Raw genomic sequence first — 17567 nt, 5'->3', positions numbered from 1 at the left:
ACAAAAATACAAAGGCAACAATGAAACAACAAGATATACAGTATATATATTATTTTATGTTTAGCCAGAAACTATAAACACAACTTGGTTCAGCTTTGAAACTTTATCTATTTTGTCTAAAATAACAAAAGTTGAGTTTATCTTGTGGAAAAATACCTCATCTTTAATGCACTGAAACATACTGTAAATGAACATATTTAAGTGATATTTTCTTATTGGTATGATGGAAACATCTTGATCAATTAAGAAAAAAAATTTAAAAGGTAAATAGCAAAGTCACAGTGCAAAAGTTACATACAAACCCACTAACCAGACCTGTTAACTTTGCATACAAATTTGCAAAAGCGAACAGATTTGGCATATTACACCATCAGAAAGGTTCCCCCAGATTATTAATAAATGAACAGAGAAACCACAAAACACCCAGCAGCAGACTGTTATGTTTTGGGTGATAAATAAAACATTTTGTTGACATCACTGATGGAGACATCCTTTATTCGAGGTATTCCCCCCTTCTGCAGGCATTCTTCACTCTGCTTTAGTGCATAAATATCTAAAAGACACAAAGAAGACACTTAAAGCTGTTTTCTTGGTGGTGTTTTCTTAATTTTGACATAATATCCGACCTTTTTGACATAAATTACTCACCCTTATTTGTATTCATTTATTTTAAAAGTATATGCTTTTATTATGTGAGGTACAGTTCCTTTTTTAGAAAAATGCAGCTGCAATTAGCGCATGTTAAAGCTAGTTCGGTTGTATTACTCCTAGCAGTGATTTTACTTCCTTTTTTTAAAATTCAATATAATTTCACTTCAAACAGCTTTTCTGTGATTTACGCTGACTGTTAGCCTGCAGCCATAAACTCACCTGTGATGTTGTCCACAGAGTCCAGTGGGGCTGTGTTGCTCATGTTGACCCCAAATAACACCACAACAAACACCAGTATTGCCACCAGCATATATATTGGCACTGCGAGAGCCCAATACCTGCATCAAACATTTCACTTTAAGATTCAAACAAAGGCTAACAAGCCTAGGGTAATCTCATTGTAAAAAGACATAAAACATAAATTCTAACTTGTCATATTGTTGCTACTTACTTTTGAGGCCAATAAGTGAGCCCTATAGAATGAAGCCATTCCTCTGGTATGTATGCCCACAAGCAGTACAGAACTTTGGGAAAAGAAACAGAACAAACATATTTTATTAAGAGAATTCTTTGATACTCTTTTAGGATAGACTTTTTTTTCAAATTGTTCACGAACTATTTTTACTTCTGTTCTGTTACATTATCTTACATTTATGTATAAACATATGTCCTTTCATTTCAATTTATTTTTAAATCTGATGCTTTTTCATACAGAAAGACCATCCAACCAATAAAAAAGACAACCTTTGAGGAAAGTGTAAATATTCATTTATAAGCAACAGAGTTATGTGATATTCCAAATTGAAATCTTTTTAGAATTATTGGGATTATTAGAAGAATTTTCTTTTAAATGAGAAAAAGACAATCCAATTTAAAAGTTAAACAAGACTTCTTCATTTGGCTTAATACAATTTTGCCGACTTATTAAATTGTGTAGTTTTAAGCCTAAATATGAACATAACAGGCCTATTAAAAAAATCCTACTTTTTACCCAAAACAACAACAACACACAACTAGCGTTTTAAAGTAATTTACAATATTTAAGTCACTACCATCCTGCCATCTTTCAGCTGAATTTTTAAAAATATATATAAACACAATAACCTTTTACTAATGTATACCTTGAGATATAAATAACTTAAAAAAAACTAATTATTGAAAGAATTCTATTGAGAAAAAAATCCAAAAAGGCTTGTTTTTTTTAAGTGAAGTCACATTGAATTAATGGCAGTCTGTTTTTCAGGTGGTCAACTATTTATCACCCTAGTAGTAAGGAGATTTAAATCTCCACCGAGAAACGGTTATTCTATTTTAACTCAAGTGAGTCGTCCTGCACATTTACAAATTTCAATGAGATTAGATTTATGGCAACATAAACAAAAGGAACAGAATGTCTTTGCTATATTACCAAGAGCCGTAGAGATAAGTAATTCCACAACATTTTACGTTGAATGACATCTTCTGCAAATAGAACTATGCTTCTAATTTGAAAGAACATGATGTGATGGGACTTAACTTACAGAAGCCAAACTGGGAGCCAAGGAAGAGAACAAACCCATAGATTGCTCTCTCTGGCATAGGTGATGGGGAGTTTTCAACCATGATCTGAAACCAGAACACAAACAGACCATCTATTGGGTAAAATAATCGAAAATAAACAATGACAAAAAGTCACTAAACTTACCGACAGATAATAAGTGTATTTTGGTTCGTAAGAAGAGCAGCAAGTTTACAAAAACCCCTAAAAACAGTTTAAATGTTTCTCAAATAGCTTGTTTATATCGTACCATCAGCTAGGTTCAACGATAGATAAAATCCAATTCTACTATTTCAAACGAAACATAAATAAAAATGTAAAAAGTGCATCTAATCATATTACGCCAAAACCTAGCTGACTGCTGTCAACAAAACGTTAGTCCATCACCTAAATGAGTTCGGTCAGAAACTGTACATCAGGAACAAAAGACTTTAAAGAAATAAAGCAAAATTACATATCAATCTTGTGTTCTTTGTTAGTAATGTATAGATATTAAAAACTATTTTCAAGCTTGAAAAAAGAAAGAAATAAAAAAATCAACGAAGGGAGAACTTTCTGCCGCTCGAACGAATCATGTTACTTTTTTCCTGACGAACATATTTGACTGTTACTCATTCCAGAAGCACCGCAGCATGGCTTCGTGAATGTGAAGGTAAACAACTTGAAACATAATTTTTCCCTGTTTGGGAGGATAATAAAGTGGCTATTTTTGCTAATAGAAACAGTGTGTGCCCTTTATCTGGGATACATATGTATGTGACACAGCGTTAACTGTTTTCGTTTACATCTCACCTAAAATTGGCTTCTTTCAAAAACGTGGCTGTGTAACACAGCAAATACTCCCTGAAGTTTAAAGAAGTGCGACCACGATGTCTAAAATCAAAGGAAAGGAAACTCCTGCTGGAAAAACGCAACAGCTGACGTCCAAAGAAAAAAGGAAGAAGTTTTTTATAAAGCATAATCGTAAAAAACAAACTTCCCAAAAGACTCTAAACAAGAAAAATCTAGAAAATCCTGGAGCAAAGCAAACTGCACCACCACAGGATCCCCAACAGTTTTCTTCCAACTGGAAAGCATTACAAGAGGTTTGTCTGACGAATATTAAACTCTATGCTCTTCATAAGCTGTGCAACTACTTATGTGAAAATGTATTTACTTTTAAAATGTAATTATCTTCTTTGTTTCCTGAACATGGCAGATCTTAAAGAGCAGTCAGCCAGAGAAGAAGCAGCCTGTTACACCAAAACATCGGAATGGTGTCTTCCCTAAGAAGTTTAAAGGAAATGAGCCTAAAAAGTTTCAAAATAAGAGCCCTGCTCCCAGCCAGGTGCACACAGACAGAGAGGGAAAAGTCAAAAGTGGCGATGCCCCAAAGGAGGATGGGGTGAAGGCAAAGATCCACGCCGCCTTAGACAAACTGCAACCTGGTGGTGCAAGGAAAAGGCAAAACGAAAAGACAGACAATGAGAAACCAGCCAAGAAAAAGAAGCCCGTCACTGAAGAGAGGAAACCCACAGAGTATGTATCCTTATTGCTAATACTTGACTTCAGTTCGGGTTTGCCTTGTAATCTTTGCTTGTGCTGCTGTAGGGAGGACCTTTGGTTTGATGACGTCGACCCTGACGATATTGAGGAAACGATGGGAGCCGAGGCTGCAGAGATCATGAGGAGGAAACAAGGCATGAAAACAAGCAAGAACGTAGATAGCGTTCTGGTAAAAGAGAACGCCTTTGATGGGTAAGAGAAACTGTTTTGTGTTCTTACGGTCAAAATGCCACACCTTCATTTGCTATCGATCAACTCTAGTTGAAATTCACCTTTCTTTATAGAGCTCTTTTCCTGTTAAAAAACACCTCAAAGTCTTTTACATAAATAAATAATAATTATATTAGTATTTATAATAAACACATGTTGTGTACAAAAACTAGCAGGAAAAAATAATCCATAAAATCAAATTAAAACATGAGGAAATGTAAAATCGACATAAAAGCTAAACTAAAAAGGTGAGTTTAGGCCAAAGTTCTGCCATGTGGCCTCGCTGTGGGTTTTTGTTTATGACCTCAGGGAGCACCAGCATAACTGGATCTGAGGGCTCTGGGAGGGTCGTCTGCTAACACCAGCTTGATTAAAATTAAAGTGCAATTTCATTAAACTAAGAAAAGTACCTTAAAATCGATCCTAAAGCTGACAGAGAACCAGATATTTCAAATTTGGAGTCCTTCTTTTTGTCCTGATATTTTTTGATAATTTTTGCTCAACAATCATTATTATAGTATATTGTTTTAATCTCATCTGCTGCTCTTCTTCATCATTGTTTTCTTGGTCGGATGTGTAAAAGTGTTGAAAAAGTCCATTCCTAGCAACTCTTTAATCTAGTGGGATACTTCCCGTGTGTGTTGCTCTCTTTGGGCATAAGTATGAGTCTTAAAATCGTCGGATTGTTTCGCAATTGCTTCCTGATGAATATGCAGCCATAGCTGTTGCAGAGTTTATGCTCATCTCAACCTGCAGCAGACTGGCTCCAACAGACTCCCTAAGTGGAAGTAGTTGGAAAAACAGCCGTTGCCTTTTTAAACAAGTTTTTGAAAAAATCGGTATAGTTGTCAGTTATACCCCAATAACATCAGATGTTCTCTTACTTCTCTCAAAAGAGAAAATGATTTAATAATGTTTCAGGTGATTTCTGTGGAGAAACTTTAAAACGGGCAGCAGAAAGACTGGACTGTTTCATTAGATGACCTTTTGTTTTCTCCACGTTTGTACGTATGAATATCAGCATCACCAAAGCTGTAGCTATTGATTGTGAGATGGTGGGAGTCGGTCCAGATGGGGAGGACAGCATCCTGGCACGTGTGTCCATCGTGAACCAGTTTGGAAAATGCATCTATGACAAATATGTCAAACCCACAGAGAAGGTGACAGACTACAGAACAGCTGTCAGTGGGATCCGACCGGAACACATTAAAAATGGTAAGAAAACGAGACATCACTGTATACTTAGATGTTTATTGCTTTCAAACAATCCTCTGTGCTTTTGAACAGTGTCAAAATGTGATTTTTTTTTTTTTACAGGGGAGGATGTGCATGTTGTGCAAAAGGAGGTGGCTGAAATTCTGCAAGGAAGAATTGTGGTTGGTCATGCAATTCACAATGACTTAAAGGTATTGTGTTGCCTTAAAATAAATGTGTGCTCCAATAAAACAGCTGTAGCTCTCCTCTTACAGAGTCTGTCAACTGTTTCAGATTCTTCTCTTGGATCATCCAAAGAAGCACATTCGGGACACTCAGAAGTATAAACCCTTTCGGAAGACTGTAGGGGTAATTATAGAAAGTTCTTTTGTTTTTACTGAGACTTACTGGTAGATCGTCTGTGGAAGGTTCCAGACCTCATCTTAATAAGAACAAGTTTATAAATGATTTTATATTTTAGAGCGGCCGACCTTCGTTGAAACTCCTCTGCAGAGAAATCCTGCATGTGAAGGTGCAGCAGGGAGAACACTCTTCTGTAAGTTGGAAATAAAATACATCATTTTTCTTATTCTGATAATGATAAGAGATTGAAAAAAACAAAAACAAACATTTTCTGTGTGTTGCAGGTCCAAGATGCTCAGGCCACCATGAGGTTGTACACTTTGGTGAAAAAACAGTGGGAAGCAGAGTTGAAAGCAAGCAAGAAAAACAGCGACTCTAATAAGAAGAATGAGAGGAGGCCCAGGAAAAAACAAAATCAGTAAACACAATTATCCAAATATAACTTATAATTCAGAGGTTAAACATATGTTTTGTAAATTAAACTTTTCACAAAAAAGTGTAAGTTCTTTTAAAAAGGAAGACAAAATATATCATCATGGATAGCCTGATTCGGATGGAGACTTGTTTGTTTAAAGCACAGTGCTGCACATTTAACCTATTTAAACAGGAGGCTCAAAGCTTTAGCTTGAATTTGTATTCATTTTTTGTCAGCCTATGTATTAAAAAAGAGAGATCTTAAAAAATGTAGAAAAAAACGTAAGTATTCCCAGAAGGGTTGTAAAAATGTTAGATGGCCGTCACATGTAAGTTTCAACAGTTTTGTGTGTCTGAACATTCGTTTGAGCGTAAAACCATCTTTTCCTGTTAAGACATTTTCCAGCAGTGAAGAAGTTGTTTTTCCACAATGTATCTTTTACCTCTGACAAAAAATGACCCCTGTATGTGCAAGTTCAATGTCTGTTGATGTATTTTTTTCATATGGATTATTGTTTTTTAAATAAATTGAGAAACAATTGATCTGGTCTGGTCTTTTTACTTAAAAAAGTAAAGTATTTAAATATGAAAACATATTTAAAAAATTACATTTTCATGCTTATTGAAGGTGCAAATGACAAATCTAAAACAATGAAACAACAGTTCTTAAGCTTGTTTTTGAGTTTTCTCTATTTAAATAAATGTAGTCTTTAATATTTTTCATGATTTAAATTTAATTTAATAAGTAAAATATCTAATTTAAAAGTGCTACATAAGTATACGCCATTTACCATCATTACTTTATTAGGCCAGAAGACAGATGTATGTTCTCCAACCAACAGAAAGTTATAAGAATTGTGGTTATCTTAGAGCATCAGTTTTATATTCTAATGTTTTCTTTCTATAGGGAGGGACATCTGGAATCTGACCTGGACATTTGATTTAATGGAAAGAATTTAAAAAAAATTCTTTTGGTTTTAACGCCAACTGACTCCCTTCTGTCGACTAGAAGCGCTGAAAAGTTTCAAAAGCAATCACTTAATTCAAACAGGAATTGGGGTTTTTCTATTTAACCCTTTTATCGTGTTCAGATCAATATGGACTTGTTTCAAGTATAAAAAACGCCCAAAACTGGATAAAAGCCCTGGCATCTTCACACAAGTCCCGCTCACATCATTCAGTCAGAAAACAGGACTGTAAAACAAAAACGTAATGTGAGCAGCACTTTTTTAGATCATTGCATTTGCATCTTGAGTGAAATGCTTCTGTTTAACAGTGATTTTGCCTTTTAGATCGTGGCTTTAAAATCTCCACGGTCTTTTGTTGAGCCAATGGATTTGAGTAAAAGTAACTTCATTATTCACCTAGTTGTGCAAAAGAACACCTTGGCCTCAAATAATCAGTGTAAAACAATCCTCATTAGTGTTTTCCCTGCAGTCCCATTTTTACTTTGACTTTAAGACGTTTTCTAATGGTATTGTCATCACCAGGAAGGTTTTCTTACAATATTCCATAATGTACAGTGCAGGAGAAGACATATATTTGTCTCACACAGTTTCTGCAAGCTCACAAAGATGGGAAGTCTTTAATGTTCACATTAGATACACTTCAAGAGTGAGAGACAGAATGTAAAAAAGAATCTGGGAAATCACATTGCATTTACATTTATCTCTATGATGGTTCAGAAAATGAGTATTTGGTCAAGAAAAAAGTTTAATACTTTCTAATTTAACCCTGGTTGACACTGACTATTGGAAACATTTCCTGTAGGTTTTGAGCACATTGTAGCTGCTGTTTCGGTCCATTCTTCCATGTTTCAGGGTTTTTGCCGGAAAACACAGACTTTCTAATCCTTCCACAGATTTTTTATTGGAGACTGGCTTTGGCTTTGGCCAGCCCAAAACCTTGTGAGGACTTTTACTTACCCATGCCGTCATTGCCTAGGCGATATGTTTGGAATCATGTTTCATCCTCAAAGCTCACTGATGGAAGCAGGTTTTTCCTAATAATCTCACCATACGCAGCTCTAGTTTGGGATGATCAGTACAATTCAGCCATCCTGTCTCCTTTGCAGAAAAACAGTCCCAAAGCCTGATGTTTCCACCCCCATGCTTCACAGTGGGTATGGTTTTCTTGAGATTTAACTCAGCATTCTTTACCTTCTGAACAAGGTTCTCTAGTAAACTAGAAAGTCCTGGACATGTTCTGGTTTGAGCAGCAGGACCTTTGGAGGTCTGAAGGATTCAAATCCTTTGTGTTTTACTGATAGTATCCTTTGTCATTGTGGTCCCAGCTCTCTTCAGCTCATTGACATGTTTCCCCCGTGTAATGGGGGCTGTTTTATCACTGTTCTCAACATCAATTGTACCCCACCAGGTGAGATCTTGCATTGAGCTTCTTAAAGGAGAAGAAACAAGTCTGCAAGGGACAGAATTTTGCTTGTTTATAGTATCAAAACACAATTATTTAAATAAATGTATTAACAATGTGATTTCCTGGATTGTTTTCTTACATTACATTCTGTCTCTTACATTTATTACAGGCATCTCTTATCTTTTTAAGTGGGACGACTTGCAGAAAAAAAAATACATTTTTTTCCCTCACTTTATCTCTAGTTCTATAGATCACTTTTTTCCTAGAGTTCTAGAAATTGAAAAACCTGTACACTGAGAAGATGAGACTTCATGCTGGTGTTAAAAGCTTTTTATTACAGTTTGCTGCCTTTGTTCTTTGATGATTTGAGGCCCGTTGCTGTTGACTAGTATCAGAAAATATGTTGATATAAAAGGTGTTTTTTGAATCAAACTCTTATGTTACTCAGATTTGATGAACTTTCAGTGCATAACTATGACAGAGTTTTAGAGTCACCCAAAAAAGACAAAGAAAAGTAAAATTACTAGATTTAAAGTCTTAAATTTACGAGAAAAAAACGTTTACATTTATGACAACTCAATTGAAAAAGGGGAGCTAAATGTTTACTCATAATGTTAAAAATGGTTGGGAGCTCATTTGTTTGATTTACGATTTATTAATGTTTATCTGTTGATGGTTGTTTTGCAGAAGACATCGGTATCCCTGCAGCTGTCCACTTCCAATCCTTTCTTTCTTCACCAAAGACAAGATCGTTAAGTCTGTGTGATGTTTCTGCCCTGAAGAGGCGCAATTTTTTGCATTTTCAACGTTCTTATACTAATATAATTGACTACTTTTAGTCATCTTTGTTGTTTTATGTTGAAACGGGACGTTTCATCTGGAGGAGGGGGCGTATGTAACACTGTTTACCTTCCGCTTTGGGGTCATGTGCATGACAGGTTCATGACGACCAAAGGACTTCTGGGTACGTCAATAAAAAGGAAAATAAAGTAGCGGTCCTCCACACCCAAACGTGTCTCTGAGCTCCTTATTTTACATATGAAACTCCGCTTTACCAACACTGAACCCCGGAAAGCCAACTACACTGACAATAATCTGATTTTGACTCGCCAAAAGGTGTTTTTAAAACCTATCCGGAAATAACCCTTCACAAAACGCAACACATCTTTCACCTTTGGGGTTTTTTCCTAGATAATTTATGACTTTTTTCTCGTAAATGTTTATTACGACTTAAAAGTCGTAATAAAAAAAAAAGTTTGTAAACTGGAACCTAAAACTCTGTCGCACATAACAATATGGGACACTAGTTTACTTTTATGTGCCGACGTTGATCTGATTTACTGTCTCTGAGCAGATAACCTGTGTGTTACACAAAAATGATATGAAGCAAACTGACCTTGGTCTCTTCCTGAAAAACAGACCAAAAAAAATAAAATGTCTCTTTCTCTGACACAAGACATTTGATTGTCGACTCTACCGGATCTGTCTGTCACAATATGTGGTTGTGATCCAGTACACTACACCTTTGTGTGGTAAAATGTTAAATGTTTTTCACTGCATGACAGAAACAGCCGGAAATGTGCTGTTTCCTTCCAAAAGGAAAGAAGAGCATCTGTTCTTGGGGACACAGGAAGCCAGTGACTTTGATGAATTATGTCATTCCGCTTTGAATGAATGAATTTAAACAGCCGCTTTGCTGTTTAAATTCATTCATCTTAGTCTATCAATTGGTCAATAGAAGAGGGTCAGCTTGTCGGTCACAGATCGTCTTTTGTAAGGGCCTTTTGAAAATGTGCCTTTTGTATGAACTTCTCGGAATCTGAAAGACATGCTTTAGAAAAAAAACAGAGTTTATGACTTCTAGTGAAAGTTTTGAACGATTGTAGAGAGATGTTGCATCTCAAGGGACTAATCCTCCCATTGCCTATTGAATAGTCAAACAAACAAATAAACCCATTCAGAAGAAACACATGGTTTGGGAAACAATGTCACCCAAAACTGAAGTTGTTTACTATTTGTTTAAAGAAAAGTGGCCCAGATCTCTCGATGTTGAACAGCTATACACCAACTTTTAATCTTACTGTTATTGGAAAGTGGACAAATTGAAAAAGCTATTTTGATCTAGCAGATCAACTTGAAGTCAGAGTTTGGACAGCATTGGTATAATAATCTACAAAGAAGCTGCTTTTAGCTACACACAGATTGAACCAACATCCTCAGATGAGCACCTACTGTTTATTTGTCTGCTGTAAAGCTTTTTCATTTTCTAAAAGTACATTGAATTGCCTCTAGGTATGAAATATGCTAAACAAAGCTATACAGCAACATTGTTCTTCTAACATTCTTTCAAAGTGTAACTTTGGGAAGAACTGTATGCCATGCAGATGGAAAAGCTACATCATTCACTCTAAGTCACATTACAGTGTTCGGAAACCTTTACATTGAATTTGATGTTTAGTTGATTATTTTATAAAATACAAAGGTTTTATTTCAATAAGGCTAATGGGTATATGTGAATTTTAATGTGATACATCCAGATGAATGTTTTTAATATTAATGAAAGTATGAACTGCTTATTAAGTTTATCTATAAAATAATTAATCATAGTAATGGATTGTTTAGATTTTTGCAAGATCTTAAATCTTTATGAATTACCTCAACTTCCTGTTAGAATTTTTTTCTGTCTTGGACACAGGAAAAAAAAAAGAGATTAGGCTTTACTGTGCCCAAAATAATTTGTACTTTTGCTCGCTTTTCACTTTTGAGAACGACACTAACATCTTTTTGTAGTCTTTTTTCCCGAATGGTTAAAGACATTTACTTAGTGCAAATTCACAAGACGGAGGGAAATTCATCTCTAAACTACTTTTATGTTACAGTTCTTGATGAAGAGGAAGGTCTCTTCCACAGTACATTTTTATGCATGAACTGCATGAGGGATAGATTTGTTTAAAATGTACGAGTCAGGATTGTTGAATAATCCACAATATGTGTGTAGATAAATATGTATTTGTATTTAAAAATAGAAAGAGATAATAAAAGAAATAATACTTGTTTATTAAGCTTAACATGATAATTATGTGATCTGGACAGTTAAATTGTTGATTTTTTTTGTTCTACATCTTCTTCCATGTAGTTTCAATTGTAGTTTTTTCTTTTTTGTAAATTTCTATTGGTGTGTGTGATCGTGTAAAAAAAAATCCAGAAAGAGAGTTGAAACTCGACCCCATCAAATCATTTTTTATTTTCTTTTTGGAGTTTTGATAAATCAAGTCAAGTCAAATCAAATCAAATCAAATATACAGTTTTTTTTTTAAACTTGTCCTGTCCAACAGCTGAGCAAACAGATGAGAGCTGAAGACCTTTTGTGTTGGACATATTTTACTTTTACAACATGGGGTTACATACAGTTTTTATATATGTTCATGAAAACATAGCCACAGTTGCTGGGACTCATTTAGGAATATAAATACACGTTTAATGATAGTCTAGTAATCAATTTAAATGGAAGATCTAGGTTTGACTTAAGACAGTTGCCGTTGGTTTATATTTTGATCTAAAGTGACATGGAACAAATTGATTTTTGAATGTGAGATTAGTCTGGTATAGTATATCCCCTTCAACATTTATTGACAGTTTTTCCATGCTGGAATGATATGTGAAATTTAATTTCAGGGAGTCCTTTACTAAAGTGCATGCAAAGTTTGTCTCTTTATGTTAAAATTTCAGTGTTGTCACACCTGAGTTTGTGAATTTATCATTCCACATTTTGCTGGTCATGCTAGGTGCTGATTGTCAAGCAAAAAATAAATTTTAAAGTCTTCTTTCAGTCAAATAAGTCTCAAGCCAGACAATCCTCCCTTTGACCAATAAACTGACTTCAAACTTAACAAAAATCTAGAACCACATTTGTACTTTGAAGTTCCTGTTGATAAAGACTTGGCTTGACAATATACTAATTCATATTAAAAATGTTGCATTTTTGCCTTTTTTATTATATAATTGTATAATCTGTCAAATTTAATATATGAATTTAAATATTTTTAACCAAATTAGATGAGTTTAGGAATTACTATGAGGTAAAGTGCAAGGCATAGTTAAAAAAGTGCTAAAGGAGACTTTTCTTCTGCTCAAATGTATTTAAATATTCAGCCATTTTCATGCACATCTGTAGAAATATTGCAATAAATGTTATTATGGTGCATCCACAGAAATACTAGTACATCTGCTTTCTGAAAAGCTCTTAAATACTTTGCAAAATGTGACATGAGCTTGTCGAGTTTTTTTGTATTTATCACTTTTTTTTTATCCCTGTTTTTTTAATTGCTACTGTTATTCAGACATGTTTGGGGTTTTATCGAGTATTTTTTCTGTGTCTCAGATTTAACCCCCTGTTCAAAGATCTGGAAGGGTCCGAGGGTGCAAGGGACCACCACAATCCATGTGTGTGCATGATACAAAATAGAGTGGTGCATGGGGAGAATTTTAATTGTTTTCTCTTTGAGCTATCAGCAGCTGCTTTTCCTTTTTTTTTATTCTTTGGTTTCGTGTAAACTCTGGTCTGTTGAGTGACATCATTCCCCTGGGTTATGTGTCAGGATCTTCTTGATGTTAGGCCTCCCTGTCCAGGCAGCGGAAGTACAAACATATTTTAGATTAAAGTGCATGTCACAGACTTTTGATAAACACATCTGGAAGTTATTTAGCTTTTAAAAATAAGTGTGTTTTACCTACTACAATGTAATTAACTTGCATAAATGACAGTCTATATAGACATTTAAAAAAATAAGGCACACTATTTCTTCCTTTTAGTGATTTTTGTACACGACATGAACATTTGACCTCAATGTTCCTCAGTAACTTTCATCTTTCTGTGTCTCTTCAGCTCAACAATGTTTGTATTTTGTTTAGTTTGCAGTCAATGATTGTTGTAAAATATCTAGCAACTTGTTAATTCTTTCATACTTGATGAGATGATTTTAGAATAGAATAGACTGTGGTAGTTTTGCAAAACAACAGTCATTGAGCCACTGGCATTTTTTAAAAAATGTCTTGTGTATTCTTTGGAAAGAGAATGATATATTCCATGATGTTTCCCCAAATCCATGAAAGGAGATCAGTTTCTACAGGAAGAAAAGTAAGACAGGACTGAGAAAAACAGGATGTTTTGCACAAGACCCAACCCCGAAAAGTTCAGCCTTATAAGAGGGATCTGTTTTTCTCCAGCCCCACAACTGGAGACACTCTTTCACGCACTGCAACAGGTATTTTCTTCAAAATTTGTTTTATTCATTGTTCATTTACTTATTGTGTTTTTCATCAAAATTACTCCTTAATGTTTGTCATCTTGCATATCTTTATTGATCTTTGCCTATTTTTAATAAAAACAAAACAAAAACTTTTCTTCTTTCTATCTTTTCTTTTTTTTAGGTAACAACTATTGAAGCCACAATAAAGACTTATGTTCCTGGTCACAAACAAGTAAGTACAAACATTTATCACATCAATTTCTTACTCAATTTTGTTAAAGTTACAACATTTTATTTAATTTTATATCACAACTTTTACTACATTTTTGGCCTGATTTTATTTTTACAAAGCGCAAACAGAACAAAACTACTAAAAATGGAACAAAAATGATTTTTTTTTTATCAAACCCTTCACCATATTCTGTCATGTAATTCCTTTGAGGAGCCACCACATGACTGCTGATGTCAGCCAAGCCACAGCCAAACCTGTAGACAAAATGGTGTTTTTTCTCGCGTCCGACTCTGTGCGCAAAAGACGCATATGTGTGGAAGATAATAAATAAATAGAAATGAGTCAACCACTCCATTCCCCGGTGTTTATTTATGTGTGTGTACCTGTTAAGTTCAGCAGACATCTTTGATATTAGCCTCTATTCTCCGAGGTCCTCCCACCCTTTCTGTTTTATTCTCTAATCCGCCCACATGTATCGTCTGAGGGGGGGAAAAATAGTGCAGAAGGTGACGCTCCTCCAAAGGAACAGAGAGAGGCTCAGAGGGAAAGGCAGAGGGAGAGGTGTCTACAGGCTGCATCTCCACTGAAACATTTGGAAGGGGGAGACAGAGGCAGGGCTGAATGGTAGCTACACCCTGCGCCTGGAAGCGTAGAGACACAGTAACAAAGGCTAGCATTTATTTTTGGCAATAACAAAGAGGTTGGAAAGGGGCTCTGAAATCGAGGGACATAAGAGAAAAAAAAAGAAGCCAGCTTTGAGGGGGACTTCTGCTTCATTTCATCCGAAAGCCTCATCCCTTCCCATCATCAGCATGACCATACGCTCTCAGTAACATTCGGCAATAACGCAATCTTTACGAGATTTCCAGCAGCAGACGCGCGCAATCCTATTCTGATTTGTTATAATCGTTGGAAATAAAAGACCAACTGAATGCCTGCGAGAAACTGGATACTCTCTGAAATCATAAAGAGCGATCTAGCAGAGAAAACTACGCTTTGATTGATCTGTATGTGCGTGTTTCTGCGCGCACTCGAAACGAACCTGAACCAAAAGCAAGTGAGTATTAACCGTGTCTGTGTTTATGTCTGTGGCTTTATTCTAACGTTTCACGTCTGATAACAGAGGATTGCTGAAATATTGAGAAAAGAGGGCAGAAACGCCGCACGTTAGGGTTACATTCAACAAGTACCGTTTTATCCAAAATAACTCCAGTCTTTTACCTGTAATCTGTTTTTAATCTGTGTATGTATTAAGCAGCATTTTTCGTGACAGAAATTGAGATCGTAAACACTTGATTTAGCAGATATCAGCCTCCACACAGAGGAATTAGTGCTTACAAATAATAATAAATCACTGATCTGACAGTTAAAATCATCCGTCATGGCACAAACGGTGGGTGTTTCCCCATCTACACCTCTAGATGAGAGCAGTTTCTCCGTTGAGAGGAGTCTCTGTGCGTGCACCCCTCTTTGCATCATTTCGTGTCTGCATGAGTTTCCATGTGTGTGCAGCTTTGTGCTTTTTTTTAGGGATGCTTTACTTGCATGTGTCTCCAGCGCGTGCGCGTGTGTGAGTGTTTGTGCATCCTGGCAGCGCTGGGTAAGGTGTCAAGGCCCGAAATGGAGGTTTGATATAGGAACCGTTGGGAGGAGGGTGGAGAAGAGGGCTGGCACACAAACAACGCGTGCCACAGGGATGGAGAAGAGAGGAGAGGAGTGAGGAGGGGGAGATTTAGGGGACGGGGGGAATGGAGTGAAACTACAGGAAGGACATTATGTTTCCGAGAGCTCTTCCAGGAAATCTGTAAAAAGATATGGGAAGGCTATAAGATGGGGTGCAATGTCTAGACGTGGTCTTTTCCCTTCTGCAACCTCCTGCTCCACATCACCTACACAAAATGCTTTTCCCCATCTGCATTTGGCTTCAACACACAAGTGTGTTAGATTTCATAACACCTCTTCTGGCTTTACTTCCACCTCTCATTCTTTAACTCAACTACATTTTTTCTAAAAGTAACTACATCTTTTTTTTTAAACTCTTTTGTTTTTTCTCTTCTGCCACCCTCCAACCTCCCTCCAGTCTTGCATTATGTATCTACAGCAAGTGCTATTTTTAGGCAGGAGGTAACCCAGAAAACACCACTTAATTTTTTTTTGGCAAAAAAATAATAAATTAATAAACACAAATTGAAGGGAAAAAAGGGGTAGCGAGGGAGGCGTACAGCCAGTGATTGGTGGAGTAGTGATGGAGCCCGAAAATGAGGGCGACGCTGTTGAAGCAGCGGGAGGAATAGATCTATTTTGAGGCTGTGATTGAATCTGTAGTGTCCTGCATCTGTGAGTGCCCTCTGCCTCCAAACTCTTCTGTGGTCGTGACGGTTTCTTCTCACATCTCCTTCATCTTCCATCTTTGATTCGGAAAACTTTTGTCTTCTTTCACTGGCTGACTCCAGCCTTTTCTCTCCTTTTTGTCTGTTTAAATCCCGACCTTGAGGCTTAGTTTGCATTGTGGTAGACATTTCTTTTATTCCCCTGTTGTGTTATTTTACAGTTAAATGCTGCCTTACCCCCCCTACCTTCATTGGCTTCTAGCACCTAACCTGTGACTTCCCTCCTTTCTAATTGCTGGCTAGGTCATAGGTCAGTAATAAGTGTGGTAAAACCTCTTCCCTTGTGCAATTTGCCTGTCTAGCGCTACAAATCACATCACTGCACTACTGGATCATAATGTTCCTAATCATGCAAGAAGGGCAGTGTCATTAATTAGACTCTGAAAGGTTTAAATGAGTAAGAGAGAGTCTGGAGGCGTCCGCTTTAAAGCTATCAGCTAAGAGTTTGAATTCTTTAAGATCCTGACTTAAAAGTTGAATACTGTGGCATATTAGCTCAGTTTTATCCAGGCCCAAAATAGATTCTTAAACATGAAGCACAATCCAGTCCTTTTTTTACCCCTTCTCAACGCTGCACTCTTTTTTTTTTTTAGGATATCATGACCCTTCATCCCCTGGTAACTGCTTATTAAGACGGGTTCGTTAACTATCCTATGATCTCGAAATTTATTTGACTATCTCCCGTTGCTTGGAAAGTCCAACCTTTTTTTTTAGGAAAAATAAAATCTCTGGTCCAAACTAAATTTGAAAAGTTCTTTTCAATCCGACTACAAGAAGCAAATCAGGAGCTTCTTTTTTGGCACAAAGTTATATTCTATAACTGATTATAACAAGCAGCTGAATGTTTCTGCATATCTTACAGGGCCCCTCAGAGTGAGTTGTAGCTGCAGCGTGCAAGGATTGTTCAGTCCCTAAAGAGCTTCACACTGGTGTTGCTAAGTAGTGGAGCTGCCTCTCACAGATTAGCCATTTCTTACTTCTTTGCTTAATATATTGGTTTTTTAAGTCGTGCTCTGGGATTTGGCTGCTGGTGAGCTTTATTCTTTGATAAGAAAAGCTTTGGTTCCCCTCTCAAACATAGTTATCAGCTCTTTCAGAGCTGGTGGTTTTTCTATTCCTATTTTTTTGGAGCCAGTAGAATCGATTTTCTCTGACTTTCTCTTTTCCCATTCATGCAGTTCTCGCCGTTTCATTTGGATCTGCTTCTCCTTGCCCCACCCCTCCATCCACACACTCCTTTTCTGTCTTCTCCTCTCATGGCAAAACATCTTTACACCATGAGGTGCAGAGAGAAGGGAGGAGGGTTGGACACGTGGTGTGACACTGCACTAAAAGGGGAGGTGACCACAAAGCTTTCACCATGCTGCAGTGCTTCGCTTCCTCCTGCTGGGGTCTCCTCGACACTGAGA

General features: G+C 36.4%; 3 protein-coding genes across 10 annotated transcripts in view; 2 read left to right on the top strand and 1 right to left on the bottom strand.

Annotated features, from left to right (window-relative positions):
- Positions 1 to 36: 36 nt before the first annotated feature.
- On the bottom strand, positions 37 to 3369 carry pigp (phosphatidylinositol glycan anchor biosynthesis, class P). 2 transcript variants are annotated; one of them, XM_078937385.1, is made up of 5 exons: positions 3345 to 3369; positions 2172 to 2256; positions 1103 to 1175; positions 871 to 989; positions 37 to 553 (listed from the first exon to the last, which is right to left on the bottom strand). In XM_078937385.1, exons 2-5 carry the CDS (start codon positions 2251 to 2253, stop codon positions 438 to 440), a joined length of 390 nt encoding a protein of 129 aa, XP_078793511.1. In that variant the 5' UTR covers positions 2254 to 2256; positions 3345 to 3369; the 3' UTR covers positions 37 to 437. The 2 variants fall into 2 exon arrangements, with proteins under 2 accessions (XP_078793511.1, XP_004080376.1); XM_004080328.5 differs by lacking the exon at positions 3345 to 3369 and adding an exon at positions 2336 to 2580.
- Positions 2781 to 6457, top strand: rexo4 (RNA exonuclease 4). 2 transcript variants are annotated; one of them, XM_078937383.1, is made up of 8 exons: positions 2781 to 3273; positions 3387 to 3710; positions 3783 to 3925; positions 4965 to 5158; positions 5261 to 5349; positions 5432 to 5506; positions 5619 to 5693; positions 5785 to 6457. In XM_078937383.1, exons 1-8 carry the CDS (start codon positions 3058 to 3060, stop codon positions 5920 to 5922), a joined length of 1254 nt encoding a protein of 417 aa, XP_078793509.1. In that variant the 5' UTR covers positions 2781 to 3057; the 3' UTR covers positions 5923 to 6457. The 2 variants fall into 2 exon arrangements, with proteins under 2 accessions (XP_078793509.1, XP_004080377.1); XM_004080329.5 differs by having other exon boundaries at positions 2785 to 3273; positions 3387 to 3706; positions 3779 to 3925.
- Positions 6458 to 13431: 6974 nt separating this feature from the next.
- Positions 13432 to 17567, top strand: part of kcnc3b (potassium voltage-gated channel, Shaw-related subfamily, member 3b) — a 46310-nt gene continuing 42174 nt past the window's right edge. For 4 of the 6 annotated variants that reach the window (XM_078937380.1, XM_078937379.1, XM_023949130.2 and 1 more), the window contains exon 1: positions 14277 to 14825. Coding sequence is in view for 2 of the 6 variants with exons in the window: in XM_078937376.1 (XP_078793502.1) it covers positions 13749 to 13768 (20 nt within the window). In the remaining 4 variants the exon portion in view is untranslated. Of the gene's footprint in view, positions 13552 to 13717; positions 13769 to 14276; positions 14826 to 17567 lie in introns of those variants that run through there. The other 2 variants (XM_078937376.1, XM_023949125.2) reach the window with 1 other exon arrangement.

This window comes from Oryzias latipes, chromosome 19 (assembly GCF_053564925.1).
Source record: "Oryzias latipes strain Hd-rR chromosome 19, Olatipes_Hd-rR_3.1".
NCBI classification, from domain to species: domain Eukaryota; kingdom Metazoa; phylum Chordata; class Actinopteri; order Beloniformes; family Adrianichthyidae; genus Oryzias; species Oryzias latipes.
This window is presented reverse-complemented; position numbering and strand designations above follow the sequence as displayed.

Excerpts from the sequence above, each read along its gene's own strand:
- pigp (XM_078937385.1), bottom strand. The coding sequence starts at position 2,253 with ATGGTTGAAAACTCCCCATCACCTATGCCAGAGAGAGCAATCTATGGG. Across the intron at positions 990-1,102 it reads CTCACTTATTGGCCTCAAAA|GTATTGGGCTCTCGCAGTGC; the intron begins GTAAGTAGCAAC and ends TGTTTGATGCAG. Across the intron at positions 554-870 it reads CTCTGTGGACAACATCACAG|ATATTTATGCACTAAAGCAG; the intron begins GTGAGTTTATGG and ends TGTGTCTTTTAG.
- rexo4 (XM_078937383.1), top strand. The coding sequence starts at position 3,058 with ATGTCTAAAATCAAAGGAAAGGAAACTCCTGCTGGAAAAACGCAACAG. Across the intron at positions 3,926-4,964 it reads AAAGAGAACGCCTTTGATGG|CATCACCAAAGCTGTAGCTA; the intron begins GTAAGAGAAACT and ends TATGAATATCAG. Across the intron at positions 5,507-5,618 it reads CCTTTCGGAAGACTGTAGGG|AGCGGCCGACCTTCGTTGAA; the intron begins GTAATTATAGAA and ends TTTATATTTTAG.